This window comes from Salmo salar, chromosome 08 (assembly GCF_965601325.2).
Source record: "Salmo salar chromosome 08, fSalSal1, whole genome shotgun sequence".
In the NCBI taxonomy this organism is placed as follows: domain Eukaryota; kingdom Metazoa; phylum Chordata; class Actinopteri; order Salmoniformes; family Salmonidae; genus Salmo; species Salmo salar.
Window position 1 is genome coordinate 8864834 of NC_138298.1, and position 19777 is coordinate 8884610.

Consider the following 19777-nt stretch of genomic DNA (forward strand, 5'->3'; position numbering starts at 1 on the left):
CTTAATGTACACAGCCAGCAATAAGCTTAGATGACCCAAACAAACACAACACTTAAATCTCATGAGTAACTGAACTGGGGTTCGTCTATCTCACAGCCGGGAGAGATGTGAGCAATTCTGAGCTTAAAGCGTCAGAAATAAAAATAAAGAGCTGAACAATAGTCATTTAAAACCATCTGCTCAGCGCTTTAGCAAAAACACTTTGGGGTTGTGGTCACACGCCATTTGGCACTAGCAGCGACAATTAGCGGCATAATGTGTTTTTGTTTTCCTGCGCCTAGTCGGTCCAAGGCCGCCCGAGCTATTTGCCCGAACAAAATTAATTAAATGGGACGACAAGGACCATTCGAGTTCGAGGCGGCGTGCGCCTCTCGGGAGCAGTGTTGCCGGTGCGTTGGCCCGTATTCTCATATTCTGTAATGAACATTGCCATTACGGGCAGATGAGTTCATTTGGCCCCGTTTTTGGATTATATTTGTGCATCCCAAATGGCACCCTACATCTACATAGTGCACTACTTTTGACCAGAGCCCTAGGTGTCCTGTTCAAAAGTAGTGCACTATATAGGGAGTAGTGTCATTGGTACACACGCTTTGTCCACAGTTCCCTGTTCCCTTTGTGAAATCAAAGCAGTGGATTGAAAAAAGCTGAAAATGAGGACCCGGGCTAATGTGAACAGCTGAACTCGGCTGTGTGTGTGTGTGCATCCCATATTATATCTGATTCTCGATATAGTGCACTTCTTTCGACCAGGGCCCACAGGCCTCTGGTCAAAAGTAGTGCATTAAATAGGGAATAGGGTGCCATTTGGGAAGCAGGCTGAATGGTAATTATTGCAGAGCAACCGAAGAGACAAGATAGGAGCATCAATTACAAAAACTAACTGAACTCTGTAATACTGTACGGGGAACAAGTGGGTTAACTGCATTTCTCAGGGGCAGAACGGCAGATTTTTACCTTTTCAGACAGAGAGTGAGTGAGTGAGTGTACATGAGCGCTTGTGTGCGCTTCCGAGCCGTGCTAGACAGTTGCTCATCAGCACATCCTACTCTTTCTAAACAAAGCCTTTACCAGAGGCCAGTCTCTCACTATGTCAGACAGACAGTCACAACAACGTGAAGACCGTGTCACAGTGGTTCTCAGGCTTTTCGTAATTAAATGTTTACACTAGGCGCGTATTGTTGCATATCTGCAACAAACCCCTGGTCAAATGGAGGCCAACTCTCAAGTCTGATGTAGTGAAACGTTAGTGCCTAGACACTTCAGAGGGCATTAATAAAGAAAGTGGCTGAGACTATAGAAACTTGGGAAGTTGGTATAGAGATATGCCTATGACCAGAACATTAAACTTGCCTCTCTTTCAGGTCTGGGCGAGCATGTCCTAACATGTCTCCCTTGTTGTTTCCTCTCTCTCCCTCCCTCCCTCTCCCTCACTCTCAATTCAATTCAAGGGCTTTATTGGCATGGGAAACATATGTTAACCTTGCCAAAGCAAGTGAAGTAGATAATAAACAAAAGTGAAATAAACAATAAAAATGAACAGTAAAGTTTACACTCACACAAGTTCCAAAAGAATAAAGACATTTCAAATGTCATATTATGTCTATATGCAGTGTTGTAACATGGTGCAAATAGTTAAAGTACAAAAGGGAAAATAAATAAATAAACATAAAAATGATTTATTCACTGGTTGCCTTTTTCTTGTGGCAACAGGTCACAAATCTTGCTGCTGTGATGGCACACTGTGGTATTTCACCCAGTAGATATGGGAGTTTATCAAAATTGGTTTTGTTTTCGAATTCTTGTGGATCTGCGTAATCTGAGGGAAATATGTGTCTCTAATATGGTCATACATTTGGCAGGAAGTTAGGAAGTGCAGCTCAGTTTCCCCCTCATTTTGTGGGCAGTGTGCACACAGCCCGTCTTCTCTTGAGAGCAAGGCGGCCTTTCTCAATAGCAAGGCTATGCTCACTGCGTCTGCACATAGTCAAATTTTTCCTTAAGTTTGGGTCAGCCGGGAGGGGGGGTGGGTGGGCGGGTGGGGAAAGGGATGGGGTTTATGATAGGGTGGGGGTTGGTAGGTGGTGGTGTGTGTGTGTATGTGTGTACGTGCTTGCGTCTGTGCATGTGTGCACATGCCAGCGTGTATGTGTGTGAGTGGCAGTGGGAGTGGGTGAGGTCTCTGAGTGAGCAAATGCCAAGCTTATCTTGGGGAGCCTGGCATTTGCAAAACTGACCTAAGATCAGCTTATAGGACAAAGGTGGTGGGAAGGTGGGAAGACCTCAAATCTTGGTCTGAAACCCCTTTATCCACCGCCACCTGATATATACTGCTCTAAAAAATAAAAGGGAACACTTAAACAACACAATGGAACTCGAAGTCAATCACACTTCTGTGAAATCAAACTGTCCACTTAGGAAGCAACACTGATTGACAATAAATTTCCCATGCTGTTGTGCAAATGGAATAGACAACAGGTGGCAATTATAGGCAAAAAGCAAGACACCCCAAATAAAGGAGTGGTTCAGCAGGTGGTAACCACAGACCACTTCTCAGTTCCTATGCTTCCTGGCTGATGTTTTGGTCACTTTTGAATGCTGGCGGTGCTTTCACTCTAGTGATAGCATGAGACGGAGTCTACAACCCACACAAGTGGCTCAGGTAGTGCAGCTCATCCAGGATGGCACATCAATGCGAGCTGTGGCAAGAAGGTTTGCTGTGTCTGTCAGCGTAGTGTCCAGAGCATGGAGGCGCTACCAGGAGACAGGCCAGTACATCAGGAGACGTATAGGAGGCCGTAGGAGGGCAACAACCCAGCAGCAGGACCGCTACCTCCGCCTTTGTGCAAGGAGGAGAAGGAGGAGCACTGCCAGAGCCCTGCAAAATGACCTCCAGCAGGCCACAAATGTGCATGTGTCTGCTCAAACGGTCAGAAACAGACTCCATGAGGGTGGTATGAGGGCCCGACGTCCACAGGTGGGGGTTGTGCTTACAGCCCAACACCGTGCAGGACGTTTGGCATTTGCCAGAGAACACCAAGATTGGCAAATTCACCACTGGCGCCCTGTGCTCTTCACAGATGAAAGCAGGTTCACACTGAGCACGTGACAGACGTGACAGAGTCTGGAGATGACGTGGAGAACGTTCTGCTGCCTGCAACATCCTCCAGCATGACCGGTTTGGTGGTGGGTCAGTCATGGTGTGGGGTGGCATTTCTTTGGGGGGCCGCACAGCCCTCCATGTGCTCGCCAGTGGTAGCCTGACTGCCATTAGGTACCGAGATGAGATCCTCAGACCCCTTGTGAGACCATATACTGTTGCGGTTGGCCCTGGGTTCCTCCTAATGCAAGACAATGCTAGACCTCATGTGGCTGGAGTGTGTCAGCAGTTCCTGCAAGAGGAAGGCATTGATGCTATGGACTGGCCCGCCCGTTCCCCAGACCTGAATCCAATTGAGCACATCTGGGACATCATGTCTCGCTCCATCCACCAACGCCACGTTGCACCACAGACTGTCCAGGAGTTGGCGGATGCTTTAGTCCAGGTCTGGGAGGAGATCCCTCAGGAGACCATCCGCCACCTCATCAGGAGCATGCCCAGGCGTTGTAGGGAGGTCATACAGGCACGTGGAGGCCACACACACTACTGAGCCTCATTTTGACTTGTTTTAAGGACATTACATCAAAGTTGGATCAGCCTGTAGTGTGGTTTTCCACTTTAATTTTGAGTGTGACTCCAAATCCAGACCTCCATGGGTTGATAAATTGGATTTCCATTGATTATTTTTGTGTGATTTTGTTGTCAGCACATTCAACTATGTAAAGAAAAAAGTATTTCATAAGATTATTTCTTTCATTCAGATCTAGGATGTGTTGTTTAAGTGTTCCCTTTATTTTTTTGAGCAGTGTATATACACACACACATCACACACACACACACACACACACACACACACACACCTACTCATTCAAGGGTTTTTCTTTATTTTTACTATTTTCTACATTTTAGAATAATAGTGAAGACATCAAAACTATGAAATAACACAGATGGAAACATGTAGTTACCAAAAGTCTTAAACAAATATAAATATATTTTACATTTGAGATTCTTCAAAGTAGCCACCCTTTACACCTTGATGACAGCTTTACACCCTCTTGGCATTCTCTCGATGAGCTTCATCAGGTAGACACCTGGAATGCATTTCAATTAACAGGTGTGCCTTGTTAAAAGTTAATTTATGGAATTTCTTTACTTCATAATGCGTTTGAGCCAATCAGTTGTGTTGTGACAAAGTAGGGGTGGTTTATAGAAGATAGCCCTACTTGGTAAAATACCAAGTCCATATTATGGCAAGAACCGCTCAAATAAGCAAAGAGAAATGACAGTTCATCATTACTTTAAGACATGAAGGTCAGTCAATCTGGAAAATGTCAAGAACTTCAAAAGTTTCTTCAAGTGCAGTCGCAAAACCCATCAAACGCTATGATAAAACTGGTTCTCATGAGGACCGCCACAGGAAAGGAAGACCCACAGATACGTCTGCTGCAGAGGATAAGTTCATTAGAGTTACCAGCCTCAGAAATTGCAACCCAAATAAATTATTCACAGAGTTCAAGTAACAGACAGATCTCAACATCAACTGTTCAGAGGAGATTGCGTGAATCAGGCCTTCATGGTCGAATTGCTACAAAAAAAACACTACTAAAGGACACCAATAAGAAGAAAAGACTTGCTTGGGCCAAGAAGCACAAGCAATGGACATTAGACCGGTGGAAATCTATCCTTTGATCTGATGAGTCCAAATGTAAGATTTTTGGTTCCAACCGCCGTGTCTTTGTGAGACGCAGAGTAGGTGAACGTATGATCTCTGCATGTGTAGTTCCAACCGTGAAGCACGGAGGAGGAGGTGTTATGGTGTAGGGGTGGTTTCCTGGTGACACTGTCAGTGATTTATTTAGAAGTCAAGGCACACTTAACCAGCATGGCTACCACAGCATTCTGCAGTGATACGTCATCCCATCTGGTTTGCGCTTAGTGTGACTATCATTTGTTTTTCAACAGCACAATGACCCAATACACCTCCAGGCTGTGTAAGGGCTATTTGACCAAGAAGGAGCGTGATTGAGTGCTGCGCATCAGATGACCTGTCCTCCACAATCACCCAATTTTATTTTATATCATCTGTATTTAACTAGGCAAGTCAGTTAAGAACAAATTCTTATTTACAATGACAGCCTACCCCAGCCAAACTTGGACAACTTGTGCGTCGCCCTATGGGACTCTCAATCATGACCGGATGTGATGCAGCCTGGATTTGAACAAGGTAGTGCAGTGACACCTCTTGCACTGAGATGCAGTGTCTCAGACCACTGCGCCACTCGGGAGCCCAAGGTTTGAGATGAGTTGGAACGCAGAGTGAAGGAAAAGCAGCCAGCAAGTGCTCAGCATATGTGGGAACTTCTTTTGGACTGTTGAAAAAGCATTCCAGGTGAAGCTGGTTGAGAGAATGCCAAGAGTGTGCAAAGGGTGGCTACTTTGAAGAATCTAAAATATATTTAGCTTTGTTTAACACTTTTTAAGTTACTACATGATTCCATATGTGTTATTTCATAGTTTTGATGTCTTCACTATTATTCTACAGTGTAGAAAATAGTAAAAATAAAGAAAAGCCCTTGAATGAGTAGGTGTGTCCAAAACGTTTGACTAATATATATATATATATATATATATATATATATATATATGAGAGAAAAGAAGTGTACGAATGTCGCTGTGCATTTTAATTTGGCCCCAACATGAAAGAACTGGAGGAGCGCTTTGAGCTTGTTAACATTTAATGTGGTTATTTAACGTCTGCTGGAGCATTTCTTCAAACGGGACAAATGAACAGCATAATGATAATAAACGGGCTCTGGCTATGTATTCGTAAAAACAGGAGCCTGTTGGAAAAACACACTGACTATCAGCTCTCTTTATCTCTAATTCTACTGTCACACACCAACCAATGCCCCTGAGATTAACCCTCAAGGGTGGCTTTTGACTCTGGAATCTGCTCGGTCGTAGGCACAGAGGGCTCCTGACCTGGTCACTTTAACAAATTAAAAGGGATTTTCTGTCGAAAGCTTCAATTTAGTTTTCCTCTCTCTTGAGGCCTCTGCAACTCGGCACTCAAATCTAAGAGTAGGCCATTTAATTTATCATAGATGTGGTTGGAAAGAATGAGAGAGAGGAGGGAGGGAAAAAGAGAGAGCGAGAGAGAGAGAGAGAGAGAGAGAGAGGAGGAGAAGCAGGAGGCAGTAAAATGTCTTCCTCGGGGGAGAACAGATCTCTTCCCTCCTCTCCTCCACTATCTTTACTCTCCAGTCCCAGAATAAAATGAGTGCGTCCCACTGTGTAAATTGAGTATGAAAACACAGGGAGTGGCTGGCATGCGGGCACACATCGGCATTAATTGGCATCCAATGAACCTCGAATTGCATTAACTCCTATGACGATAATTGAGCAGCGCCCAATCTGGTTAATCGATCTTGGCACAAAATTAAATGTGCTGGCGTTAAACGTTTGGTTAGGTTGGGCAGAGGGAACGGAATGAAGAGGGGGGTCGGGGGTGGAAGGAGGGTGGGGTTAGAGAAGATAGAGAGGGAGAGACAGAAAGAGAGAGAGAGAGAGAGACATAGCAATAGAGAGAGAAAAAGTGAGTATCCACAAGTTTAAACATCAACCCGGCGTTGAAGGTTCGCTTCCTGCCCCGGCTTGCCTCCCTCGATCCCGTGATGGTACACTGGAGAAGAACAAAGGCACAGTCACCCTGATTCCCCCCTGGAAATCTCAAACGGCGGAATCATGATCCAAAACCCAAACCCCCTTCCGCCGGTTAATGTGGAACTATGCGCTGCGTCTCTGTGCCCCAGCTTGTTTTGGTTGGCAATGCTTGGTGCTCGGCCAAAGTACGTTGGTTGGAGGTTGAAGACAGCCAAGCCTAAAGTTTAGAGAGGCAAATAAAATGGTTTCTTTTGGCCTTTTGGCCGTTTCGGCTGAAGAGGTTGTCCTTGAGGGCCTTTCTGATGATTAGCAATGCTGCTAATGCTTCTCCAAACAAACACGAGGGCTCACACAGACGGACAGATAAGGAAGTAGACCATTTTTTTCATTCCCCCTCTTCTTTCTCCCTACGCTCTTTCTGTTAAAAGTAGACCAGACAAAACAAGGTGCTTACCTCAAGAATGTGCTCGTCCTGCTGTTCTCGATCCAGCTTCCTCGAGGTAGTTGTAACAAGACCTGTTGAGAGAAAAAGAGAGGTTTGTTAGTACTATGGCCCCAATCAATGTATCAATGTTGCGTCAATGTTATATTTTCTTACTACAGGACAATGTGATATCCATTTTCTTGACTTCATGCAATCATGAAAATGAAATCACAAAACCATAGAGAAAAAGGCATATTTGTAATGGCAGACAAACTTCATTACAAGATGCATGATGTGCTTCCTAAAGCCAAACTAACACTAAAGCATGAAAGGGCCAGGGTAAATAGCTGATTTACAATGTTTGTGAAAATCAAGCCCTCCATTCTTTGTTTCCTTGGTTATGTCATCCAACCCTTCTTCTAAATGACCTGTGAGAGGAGGAAGGGGCTGAGATACTGACCCTTAGAAAGGTCTCCAAGCCCCCGGTCACCTCCGCGCCCCAGACAGGTCCACTGTCAGGCCACCCCGTTCGCCACAAGTGAAATATCGCGGCGGTCCGCTAACGGGCTCTGAAACAGTGGTGGCCTCGAAACTTTAACTGAGGCTTATAACGCAAGCTGAACAAATACAGAGGCAGGCAGTCAGAGGCAGACACAGTCAACTGCAGCCCCAAGCCCGAGCGCCAGAGTCTCAAGTCGTCTGTGTAGGGGTTTCGAATGAGATCCCATGGTTTGTTTTAAGGATTTCGAGAGCCCCCGATTTCCACTGTGACTGCAATTATTTTCACACAGGGGGGGATGGTGTTTCTCTTTTTCTGAGGGCTACAGCAGTAGTAGGGACTTAAAGTGTTGCGTATCCTGGCTTACCTAAGAATAAAAATAAACGCAAAACTCATGCCTCGAGATCTGACCCGATTTGAATCAGATTCAACCAAAGGACAGGGAGAAGAGAGATTCTTTTTAAATATATGGCTACATTATACGAGCAGTCTCTTCTCCTCAAATAATAAGCAGTGTATTCTCACTCCCGGCGTAATTGTAACCTTGCAGTAGACATGAGTGCAGAGTAGACGTGCCAGAGCAGACCGCACCAGAGCCGGCTGGTCGACCTGATTATCATAGCAAAAAAAGGATTTCCGAAACCCGAGCCCATCAATGGCACATATGGTGCAAACCAGAATAGCAAGCCCACAACTTACAGCACCTCTCAAAATAGCCCTGCACAGCAAAGGAAGGACTCAACTGAGCCAGACCTCCTCCGGGCGTCATACTATCCCCTAAAAAGTAACAATGTTCATTTGGAATTTAAAATAAATAAAAACAAAGCGGCATTAGCGTTAGAGAAAGACAATGTTTCCCTTGCGTGCTAAGCTAGTTTGTGTTTGTAATACATTGAACAAAGCTAATGAAGGCATTACAAGTTGGAAATGCTTGTCCAGGAAATTGGGAGCGATTAAGAAAGGAAGGACTCTTGACAACATGCCACAGTCAGGACAAATGCAAGAACTAAGTCAATGGGCTACACTGTACTGTTGTAATAATGCTGGGTAGTTTGGCGATGGGTAGTGTTATGGGTTGATACTAGCAGCTAACTGTGACATAGCTTTTAAAAGGTCACGGCGAACAAGGCTCTTTGTAAAAGAAGGTAAGGCATATCGGTGGGGCTGTCCTGAAAACCGGCCAATTTGCAAGGCATCTTAATGGACATAAACAAAGTGATCGTATTACCCCCATTTCCCAAAGAATGAAAGAGAGTGGCTCACACACACACACACAATAATATTACCCACATTTCCCAAAGACTGGCAAAGAGAGGGGGTTGCGCTCTCACACACAAACACACGTTCCCCTTTGTTAAGCTGCCAAGTGTGCCAGGCTGAAAATCCTCCACAGCTTTAATTGAAGGGACGGGGGTTGACTCCTCTGCACCTCCATCCTAGCGAGAAGCTAAATTTAACTGAGGTAGAACTCTTAGGAAAGGTTGCTCTAAATTGATCCGGATGGCTGGAGCTATCTTTCTTTTTTTCTATCTTAGCTGTCTCCTAGCTCTCGGGAGCGGTCCTTTGATGTGGGGTTATAAGCGTCAACAACTATGAAGTAGTACTCTTAGCTTAGCGTACGTTCCAATCTTTACCTGAGCCACGGCTCCAGGCTTCCAGCCTCTGAAGATCAATTCTGCCTATGGATTGGAAATACACTGCTGCCTATAAGTACTATACATAGTGTACTAAACATTAAGAACACCTTCCTAATATTGAGTTGACCCCCCATTCTCTTCTCAGAACAGCCTCAAATCGTCGGGGGGTGGACTCTATAAGGTGTCGAAAGCGTTCCACAGGGAATGCCCGGCCCATGTTGACTCCAATGCTTCCCACAGTTGTGTCAAGTTGTCTGGATGTCCTTTTGGGTGGTGGACCATTCTTGATACCTACAGGAAAATGTTGAGCGTGAAAAACCCCAGCAGCGTTGCAGTTCTTGACACAAACTGGTGTGCCTGGCACCTACTACCATACCCTGTTCAAAGGCACTTAAATCTTTTGTCTTGCCCAATCTATGTCTCAATTGTCTCAAGGCTTAAAAATCATTCTTTAACCTGTCTCCTCCCCTTAATCTACACTGATTGAAGTGGATTTAACAGGTGATATCAATAAGGGATCGTAACTTTCACCTGGATTCACCTGGTCAGTCTATGTCATGGAACAGTCGGTGTATAGCTATAGGGACTAGTCCTAGATACAGAGTACAGACAGAAGTCAACATGACTAAGTTGTGTTAATATTGGAGGAGCTATACAGCTGTTGGTAGGCTACATATAGGCCTGCCAACAGGCTACATATAGGCCTGCCATCAGGGAGAAGCTTGCAGTTCCAAACCCCAAAAACAGTTCACACACACACACACACGCAAAACACACACACACGCAATCACACACACACTGGACAGCAGAGAGAAGGTTGCCGTTCTAATCCACAATATAGCGCTCCAAACACACACAAGCCTCCTCAGGAGTGGGCTGAGCCGGAGCCGACAGTAATTACAGCCAGGCTGTTTTGAGAAGAGGGGAAAAACAACAGTTGCAGAGGAGAGGCACTCCGCAGCATGTCCTTCAGCACAACCGCGTCTCCAAAATGGAGGCCGGGGGAGCTGTCCGGGACAATGCTGGGCTGGGACGACACAACCCAGGTATCACTGCAGTGATTAGCAGTCTAGCAAGGTGACACATATTTAGCTGTCGACTGCAGACGTGTGGGAATGTTGTTGGTGTCTGCAGTAGGTGGTTTAAACCCTCCCCGGTTATGAACGAGCTATATGAGCGCCTTGAGATATTTACCGTAATTGTTGACAAACTAGCAAAAATCTCCCCGAGATTTCATTATTTGATCTAGGTCGGGATTGCTGTTTTTCTGTTCTTGTGTCGAGGGTAAAACAATATATATAACGGCCCAGGGCAACTAATTTTTCTCATGAGAAAACATTTAACCTCTCCTAGCTTCGAGTGCCGAAGACAACAATTTCAACATCTTCATGTTTCATTGTAGAATCTACCAACTAGCTCCAAGCTAGTCTCCAGGGGAGATCCAACCAGAACCCAAAATGGAGGTTAAAAACAGCAATTTGTTTCCTGCACTTGTTGCTCCGTCACACAGCCAACACAGCCCAAGAAAACCGTAATTATCCCAAAGTGTGTGTCGCACAGCAAAGTATCCCAAAGCATGGCCGATTTGTGTGAGGGGTTCTAAGATAGGGCAGGATAAACACTTAGAGTAGAGATGGGGTTGTTCGGGTGTTACTTTAAAGGTGAGCTGCCACAGAGCCGTTGACTGGGGACCATTGATGGGCATCCGCAGATGTATCATTTAGCTAGGGGAGGAATGCCGCACTTCACACAGCTTACAAAAGGCCCCTGCGTTCCCCATAAGAGCCCACTTCACACGTACTAACAGGGATTCAGACAGGGACACAGATTCACACAACAAGATAGAAACCACCACACACTCGGACAGGGACGTACTGACAGGCACACACACAGGCACTGTGTAAGTGGACTCAGACAATACCCTCCCGTGACCCTCCCACACCTGCTGCTAAGAGGGGGTCTTTGTGAAAATGGCTAGCATTTAGCGAAGGAGAGAGAGAGCGACAGCTAAATCACTTCAAAACGAAAATGCCTGCCTCGCTCCCCTATGCACACACACACACCCACCCCAAGGAGGGATAGGGATGCTTCAGAGGACCATGCTCCCTACCTCATTACCCTCCTACCAGGTAGCTAATAGGACTCATCTAATGGATATTCATAAGAGGGGATATAAACAAACAATTACTGCGTCCCTAATGGAAACCTATTCCCTACATAGTGCACTTATTTTGACAGTGGGCCCTGGTCAAAAGTAATGCAGTAAGTAGGGAATAGGTTTCCATTAGGGATGCAAAAAGAGGGACCCCTACTATGAGCTCAATGTCTCTCTGTAGACGGTTCTCGAGTAGGACGGATACAGGAGATCTGTGAAAATATATCATCTCCAAAACTAATATTCATATGATGGAAGCCGAGAAATTTTGGAAGCTTGGGAATTTTCCCTGACAGGATGTGCAGGACTGCCGATAAGCGGAAGCACAAGGAAGCGCAGTTGCTTACGATCATAAACAGAAATAAATATCGACACTGAAGGAACGCAATTTCGTGGACCAATTTTTATAAGGTCAATGTCATCTGTTGTCGTGGTACATTGAAAGCCTATCAGAGCCACCTGGGTGTTACTGATTCTGATTCCCATGGTTAAATGTGACGGGGGTCGTATTCACAGGGCACCAAACGGAAGACAACTGGCTAAAACAGTGAGGGACTTCTCCAAGGAGAGGCACAAATTTTCATCTCCCATTGCAAAACGTTGTGCTAACGGTGTGCCTATAGGAATGCAGCCCTTGTTTGTTTTTTATGGGGGGGGGGGGTTCTGTCCAGATGTCTGTTTGAGCGTGTGATTGATGTATGGTTTGGTGACGAGGATGAGTAATTGGATACTGTGGAGCTGATTACCAGCTGGGGTCTACATACTGGCTATACTGTTTATATTATGCCTGAATGTAATGTGTCTGTCTTCAATTTACAGGGAGGGAGGGACGGACGGACGGACGGACGGACAGACAGAGAAAGAGAGAAACAGGGAGAGGGAGGTAAGAAGAGAAAGGTAGAGCAAAATAGACAGTGAAAGACCGGAAACACTTTGTGTGTGAGTGAGAAAACACCAATCCCCAGGCAGATGACAGCCATGTTTTTTTTTTTTTACATCGGCTCCTGTGTACATTCCCGTTCTCAGTCACGCGCTGAAGACAGACAGTCTGGTCGGTGTGCAAGGATGTAGATTCAGCTGTTCCCAGAGAGGTGAGGGAGGTGCTTAGGAGCTTAGGAGGGGGCGAGCCGGGAGGAACAGGTGTGCTAAGAGCTCATACTTAATGAACCTCGAAGCCTTGTAGTGCTATAGGCCTCCCTCACACTCACAGACGGACACACACTAGGCAGACACACACACACACACAAAAAAAAAAAAAAACACCCCACAAAATTTCAGGTAGCTAGAAGCTATGGATTAGTTTTCCCTGAGAAAAGTATACTCCATCCCTTTCCTTTCTTGCTCCTTTAACAACATTTGGTGTCTTGTGCCAATTGTTCGGCCCCCGAATAGCAGGAAACGGCAGGAAGTTGTTGGTGGTAGTATCCATTTCCTATCTGGCTTCCCCTCGCTATCAGCCTGGGCGCTTTGAAAAACGCGGTGCACATTGTCAGATGTTTTTTCTCTCCCCTTTTCTAATAGAGAAGGCGTCGGTGAAAGCTGATACGAGTATATCATGGAGTGGATGATTTGAAGCCCGGACCCCACCGGCTATTTATTTTTTTCCTGTTCTAACGGCTTTTCATACAACTACCGGCATTAGAAATGCATATAAAAGCTGTCAGAGGAAACCATGCTTGCCAACGCAATTCCGAGATATTCCTTTTCAATTTACTACAATGACTGGCTCTCTGATCCGGACTCGCTGGGAGGAGGCGTTGAGCCCTCACGTTCAATGGTGGCCAATTTCTTTTTTTTTTTTATCACCTGGGTTTATCTTTCCCATTAATTTCAATACGTGGGTCAACTGCTACCACCAAATGCGGGGGAAACAATGTGGTATACACAACTCTGTCCCACACAGGACATGCCATTGTCAGGACTAAAAGAGGAGGCAGAACTAAGTGAATGGGCTATGCTGTACTGTTGTCAATTGAAGAACATTGAGCTCCTCATTGTGAAATGGGAGGTTTTGTGTGTTTGCGCTCCAAGGCTAACTTTCATACAACAGACTATACAATAGTCTCTTGGGCAAGGATAGTGTTTGATCCTAGAGAACCTTGAACCTATCGTCATAAAAGAGAGTCCTAGAGGGATCGTAGTTAAACACTGAAATACTGAACCAGAGACTATTGGTGCTCTTGCTCTTACAGATCACAATGATCATCACCTTTATCATAATCATCAGCACATGATGACACGGTGTATCACCTTTGGACTACATAGGATTGCCAGCTAGTTAGAATTAGGCTATTACAGACTCTCTGCGATATTCTTGTGATCTTTGGCTGACCTCTCCCTCCCTGTTTCCTGAGTGCAACTGTATTTCCGACGAGAAGTCACGGCTGTTTGAGCACGACCTCCAGTTCCGACATTGTTTAAAGCCCAGTCCAAACCGTCGCAGCAGGCTGCCTTCGTCATTTAAATCCCTCTTTCGCCAGGTATCATTAACAGTAACCGTCTTCCTACTCTCACTCTATGCAGGTAGGCAGCTCACGTCCACCTCTCCCTGACGACCGCCCGAGAATATCGCCCCGACGTCACTTTTAAACGAGAGGCCAAAGCTTTGTAGCGATTTAAAGAGTGGAGAGTGTACGTGAGAGTGGAAGCTTGTACAGAGCAGGAGGTGGATAACTCGGTAACTCTACTCCTATAAGAGCTCGCTGGGGGTCAAGCCGAGTGAGGGTGGGAAAAGAAATGTATTTTCCGACCGGAGCTGTGTTTGAAAAGGACGCTGAACCCACAGAGAGAGAGGGGGAGGGATGAATGAGAGAGGAGGAAGGGAGGGAATCCTGTGGTATGTGTATCATGATAAACCTGATCCGCTTCAACACAGCGAGCGGGTGGGTTAGCACTAGATCAGGTGAAGGAGAAAGGGGGAGAGTCGTTCACACCAGCTCTGGATACACACCACTGAGTTATGTGAGGAGGCACATACAACTCTACAAACATAGACTGCACACATACATTGATGGCCAAGGAGTCAATCTCACAAAGCAGACAGTATTCAAGTGACCCAATTCTCCTTGGCGTCTTCGAAAGACTGGGGAAAAGAAAACATTCAAACTTCCAAACAGCGGGGAGGAACTCTTTTTATTCCAGACCAAGCGAAACCCCAAAACCCATGAATTCCCATTGTCAGCTTTCTCCGAATGGGATTGCCATGGTGTCTTGTGAGAGAGAGGGAGAGAGCTGGCCTTGCACTTAAATTAAACCCCCAGAGTTACAGGGAACTAAACAGCCGGACTTGTTTACTCTGCAGAAATAAAGTAAGCCTTTCATCCAGGGATTTCGCCAGCCGATACAGAAACTGAACAGGAAAAAGGGCAAGGTGACACAAAAGCAGCCAGGAGATGAAGCCTTCATCTGCGTTTGAAGCCCTCGGACTGTCAGGCAATAAGCTACAGGAGGAAAATGCTAGCTTCAATGATAGCTAGCTAGCTAGCTAAGCTACACGTGTCTGCAGGGCTCACCAAAATAGGGAAAAGGGTGACCCAAAAGTGGCATGAGAAGAAGCCTTCATCTCTCTGCATTTGAAGCTGTCAGACTTTAAAGCAGAAAGCTGAAGGGAAGAAATGTTAGCTTCAAAGCTAATAAGTTAGCTAGCTACACTTGTGCATGCAACGTTTGCCAAAACCCACACATACAACACACATGATTTTTTCCTTTATTTTTTTTCCACCCCTTTCTAGAGCTTTGTAGATATGCCAAAACAGGGCCTTGCTCCCGTTGCTGTTTTTGAACATATAATTACAGAGCGTGCTGTCCTGTAATATGTGGGGAGAATGTCATATTGAGTTGATAATGTCGACCGGGTATGAAGCCAATGTTCATCCGTCTTAATGGTAGTGATATGGAAAATAAAAAGATAATGTGTCCCTTTCTCTTATGAACATTCTGTGATGATGTTTCAGCAACAACTGAGATGCACTCTCTCTCGCTCCATATAAATGCGTATAGAAGTGATTTAGTTAACTTTATCTTTGAACAAATGTGTCCCATTCACTGAATATTACATTTAATGTATTCAGCAACAGTTGAGATGCACTCAAATCTCTCTCTACCTTCCCTCCTGCACTCTCACTCACTCTCTCTTTCTCCCTCCCTCCCTTTCCTCCAGAGAAATTACACAAACATATACGGGGGCAGTGATTTAGTTAAAGTTTCTCTTTGTACAAGCCACCTCTTTGTCGAACCTGACGCTAGGAGCCCTGGTGTTCCACTGATAAAAAATGTAAAACACTTTGATATGCATGAACGGGTTTCATCCCTCGCTCACCACCGTCCTTCGTGTAAACCATTTGAGAAGACCTACAAAGCAACAGGAGAAGTGAATGCGTGTTTGGAACATAAACAGGTAGACTCAGGAGCCCTGTAAAGCTTTGAGTTTCATAAATACCCCATAATCCGGAAGGGGGGAAATATTTGCTGGTAATATGTAGGCTAAGTAGAAGCATTTGGTTCAAAGGGCAAGTTGAAATCTGCTCTGCGGTAGCTAAATAGGGTCGTTTTTGGAACATCCAAGAACAATGCGTCGAAAGACCGTGACGCATCTCGGATACGTTAGGAAGAAAGAACGTGGCGTTTCAATCCAGCCTCTTTGAATGGGAGGCAAAAACACCCAACTACAATACACTACGGTGGAAGCGACTATGGGGCCGACCTAGAGCAGCTAACCGGAAAATAGACAGACGGACACGTCAATTCACTTTCTCAGACACACCTTTGGGTTTTCAACAGTTGAGCGGTGATGTGCTTTCCATCTCAGAGGTCAAATGAAAATCATTGGATGTCAGCCCAAATCAATGGCCGGGGTCAAATATGGATCTGCCCATTGATCAGAGGGCACTAATGGAGCTCTTAAGGGAACACAGTATATTAGAATCAGACAATCCTGTTAAAACGTTGGGTGAAATTAAACCTCTTCGGCTGATCAGATCCTATGTGATTAATCACCGGTGTGCATTCGTGTCTAGGCTGGTCTGCCCTATATACTTTATTCAACAGGTACTAACTAGAGATAGGATAAACTCAAATCGAGGCCAACTCCTAAAATCCAACAACACCTATTATCTTGACAGCATGAGTCTGGCGAACTCATCTCTACTAGTCTATACTGGGAATCACTTCAAGAAAGCCTGCTCCACTTCAAGAATGCCTGCTCCGTTGCAAGATAAATACACTTTACCCACTGTGTTCAGGATGTCTTATCTGTCTAAGTGGAATTACAGTTAGACACACACACACACACACACACACGCACACACACACACACACACACACACACACACAGACACACACAGACACACACACACACACACACACACACACACACACACACACACACACACACACACACACACTCACACAAACCTTCCACCTCCCACACAACTCCCACCTTCATTATCAAACCTATGCCTCAATGATCTAAATGCAGCCAAATGCGCCTTAGAAAGAAAAGACAAAAAGAAAAGAAACGTTCCTTCTTTCTCCCCTTACCTTTTTTTTCGTCTCGCCTTGGAAAGCTAGAGAGCACATGCTACATGACAAACCCTTATTTGGTCAAGAACATTTACATTGGCCCCTGCTATAACAAAAATAACCACAGTTTGTTGATGGGAGGACCGCCTTGGAATACGGGACCACACAAGTCAATGGGGGAAATTGGGGGAGACGATTGCTCTACCGCCCATTCCTCATGTCAGTTTAAATGAGTACTTGCATTTAAAGCAACAAGAGACTAGTATGCAAAACTCAGAGGAAGGATTTAAATGAGTTTGTTAATTAGCAGTTACTGAAAGACATACAAGGTTGCACAATGCAATCAAAGTAAACAAGCTTGTTTGTAATAAGCATTCTGTGTTAATTATTAAAAGGGGACATACAAATATAATTTTGCTGATTGACTTGATTCAGTCTAGCAAACTTTTCATATTGAGCTGCTGTTATGCCTTGTAGCGTCTAACTGCTTTGGTAACCCAACTGTAATTACATAACTGGGCATGGGGACTGCAGATAAGGCATTTGAAGTCCAGACTGAATTGTAATGAAAGCCAACTGAACAAAGCCAAGCTCTATGATATTATACTAATAAATCACATTCATGTATAATAACATGGTATCTGTCCAACTGAATATAAAGTGTGAACAATTCCTCAAAACCCCACGAAAAATAACACAGAGTCCTCTGAAAAAACTACAACATCCACATTCAAAAACTTCGGCTTCCATTTCAAAAGCTTCACTTTGCAACTTGTACTCCTTTTACTACTATTTCCGCTCATGTTGAAGTAAAATCACTGTCTGCTCCAGTGGGCTTCACCCCCTCAAGAATAACGATGAAATATTCAACGTTCGTCCATTTTCAGAACACCATGTGAACACACTGTGTGGGTAGTGGGAAAAACCCCTGTAGACATCACTCCTATCGACCATGCTAGAGTCATGTGGGCATACTGGAGATACCGAAGGCTTCTTATAAAACAAGAACAAAAATATTGATATAACCTAGATAACCTACAACTGCCCCCATGTACCCTCAAAGTCTCAAAGGGCAATTGAACATTTATTCTTTATGTAGAAGCGATATTCACGACCTTGTGAGAGGAGTTGGATTCTTTCAAGTGATGAAATTAGACATGACATTACATACACTTGACTCTCAGTTGGTATGTAGCCTATTGCCTACAATCTGTTAGGCAATGGTTAATTGATTGCTGGCCACACATACGTGGGAGGATAAATCCAAGGTGCTGTACATGCTTCATGTTTCATATTACAGAACACACGCAATGGAATAGACAAAGCCAATGTGAAGCAAAAGACAAGGCCATTTCCAATACATTTCATTGTACCACAAATGGATAACACTAATAAAACGTATGAACTTAACTTGTTGTTTTCTGTCTACCTTTACTATTCTGTCAATGCACTTCATTTAAAGCATAGTAGCACTACACATCTTTGCCTGCGAAAATTCAATTCCACCTTGGGAATCAATAAAGTTAAATTCAGCAAAAGTGGCGGCCTTTGCCTTGGTCTTACCCATCTTGGAGTTGATGGCGAAAAATCCCTGCGGGTTGCCACTGGTGATCTTGTAGGAGAGCTTGTCGCCGGCCCGGGCGTCCGGGTCCACCGCCTCAATCTGGATGATGGACACGTCCTTGGGAGAGTTCTCTGCAACCGACGGGTAGTAGACCGGCTCAGAGGTCTGCGGCGCATTGTCGTTGACGTCCTGGACCGCTACGTAGACCTCCACGAAGGCCGAGAGGGGCACCACGCCGCCGTCCGTGGCGTACACTGTCAGCCAGTAGTGCTGGGTGGTCTCGTGGTCCAGGAGTTCCTGGGTTCTGATGACCCCTGGGAGAAAGAAAAATAAAATAATTAGTTCTTAGGGCTCTCTTATGAAAGATAAATAAATATAATTTTTCTATATGTAAACAACCATAGGGATAGCCCCCTTTTTTTCAATTTTCGCCTAAATGACATACCCAAATCTAACTGCCTGTAGCTCAGGCCCTGAAGCAAGGATATGCATATTCTTGGTACCATTTGAAAGGAAACACTTTGAAGTTTGTGGAAATGTGAATAGAATGTAGGAGAATATAAAAAATAAAAAAACAGTGTTTTTTTTACCACCATCTTTGAAATGCGAGAGAAAGGTCACTATTATAGCCGTCACTCTGGTTATAATTCCGATAGTGTCCACAAGATGGCCGCAGTGCATGTGCAAAGTTTCAGATGGATAACTTGAAGAATGACTGACCTACAAGACTTTTAGTGTGAAGTCCCCAGAGTCATTTGGGCAAATCGTGAAGGAAACATTCACATTCATATTCCATTTTTCTGCAAGAATATCGTCAAATCTGTATACTTGGACTTTGATTCAGCTTTCCAAGTATTAGTAGCCATATTATAAGTTCAACATTTGCAAAACAACCAGTTTTCATAACTTCATAAGTCTGGATATCCTTATAATTGTTGTCCAAAATGAAAAGGCATGCTGTCATACAAGGTTAGTACCTACATTTTACGACATATACATGTTTTCCGGATACTCCCATAAGCCCAGCTCATTGGCTATCTAGCTAGCTTTGTTTGACCCCGATTGGTGCTTATTTGAGAAAGATACAGCCGTTCAAGTGATGACCGCCTGAGTCATCGGCGTGCCATGAAGGCGTAGCTCTCTGACCAAATATGGTGTCCTATAGGATATAATACACCCCTAATGAAATAGTGAAGTCTTGTTACCTTCTAGGAT

The 19777-nt window shown here is 44.7% G+C and overlaps 1 protein-coding gene across 8 annotated transcripts in view; it reads right to left on the reverse strand.

Annotated features, from left to right (window-relative positions):
• Window positions 1–19777, reverse strand: part of LOC106609939 (protocadherin Fat 1) — a 102265-nt gene that overhangs the window by 59706 nt on the left and 22782 nt on the right. For all 8 annotated transcript variants that reach the window (XR_006770770.2, XM_014208975.3, XM_014208980.3 and 5 more), the window contains exons 3-4: window positions 18562–18876; window positions 7218–7279 (exon numbers count right to left, since the gene is read on the reverse strand). Coding sequence is in view for 7 of the 8 variants with exons in the window: in XM_014208975.3 (XP_014064450.3) it covers window positions 7218–7279; window positions 18562–18876 (377 nt within the window). In the remaining variant the exon portion in view is untranslated. The remainder of the gene's footprint in view (window positions 1–7217; window positions 7280–18561; window positions 18877–19777) is intronic.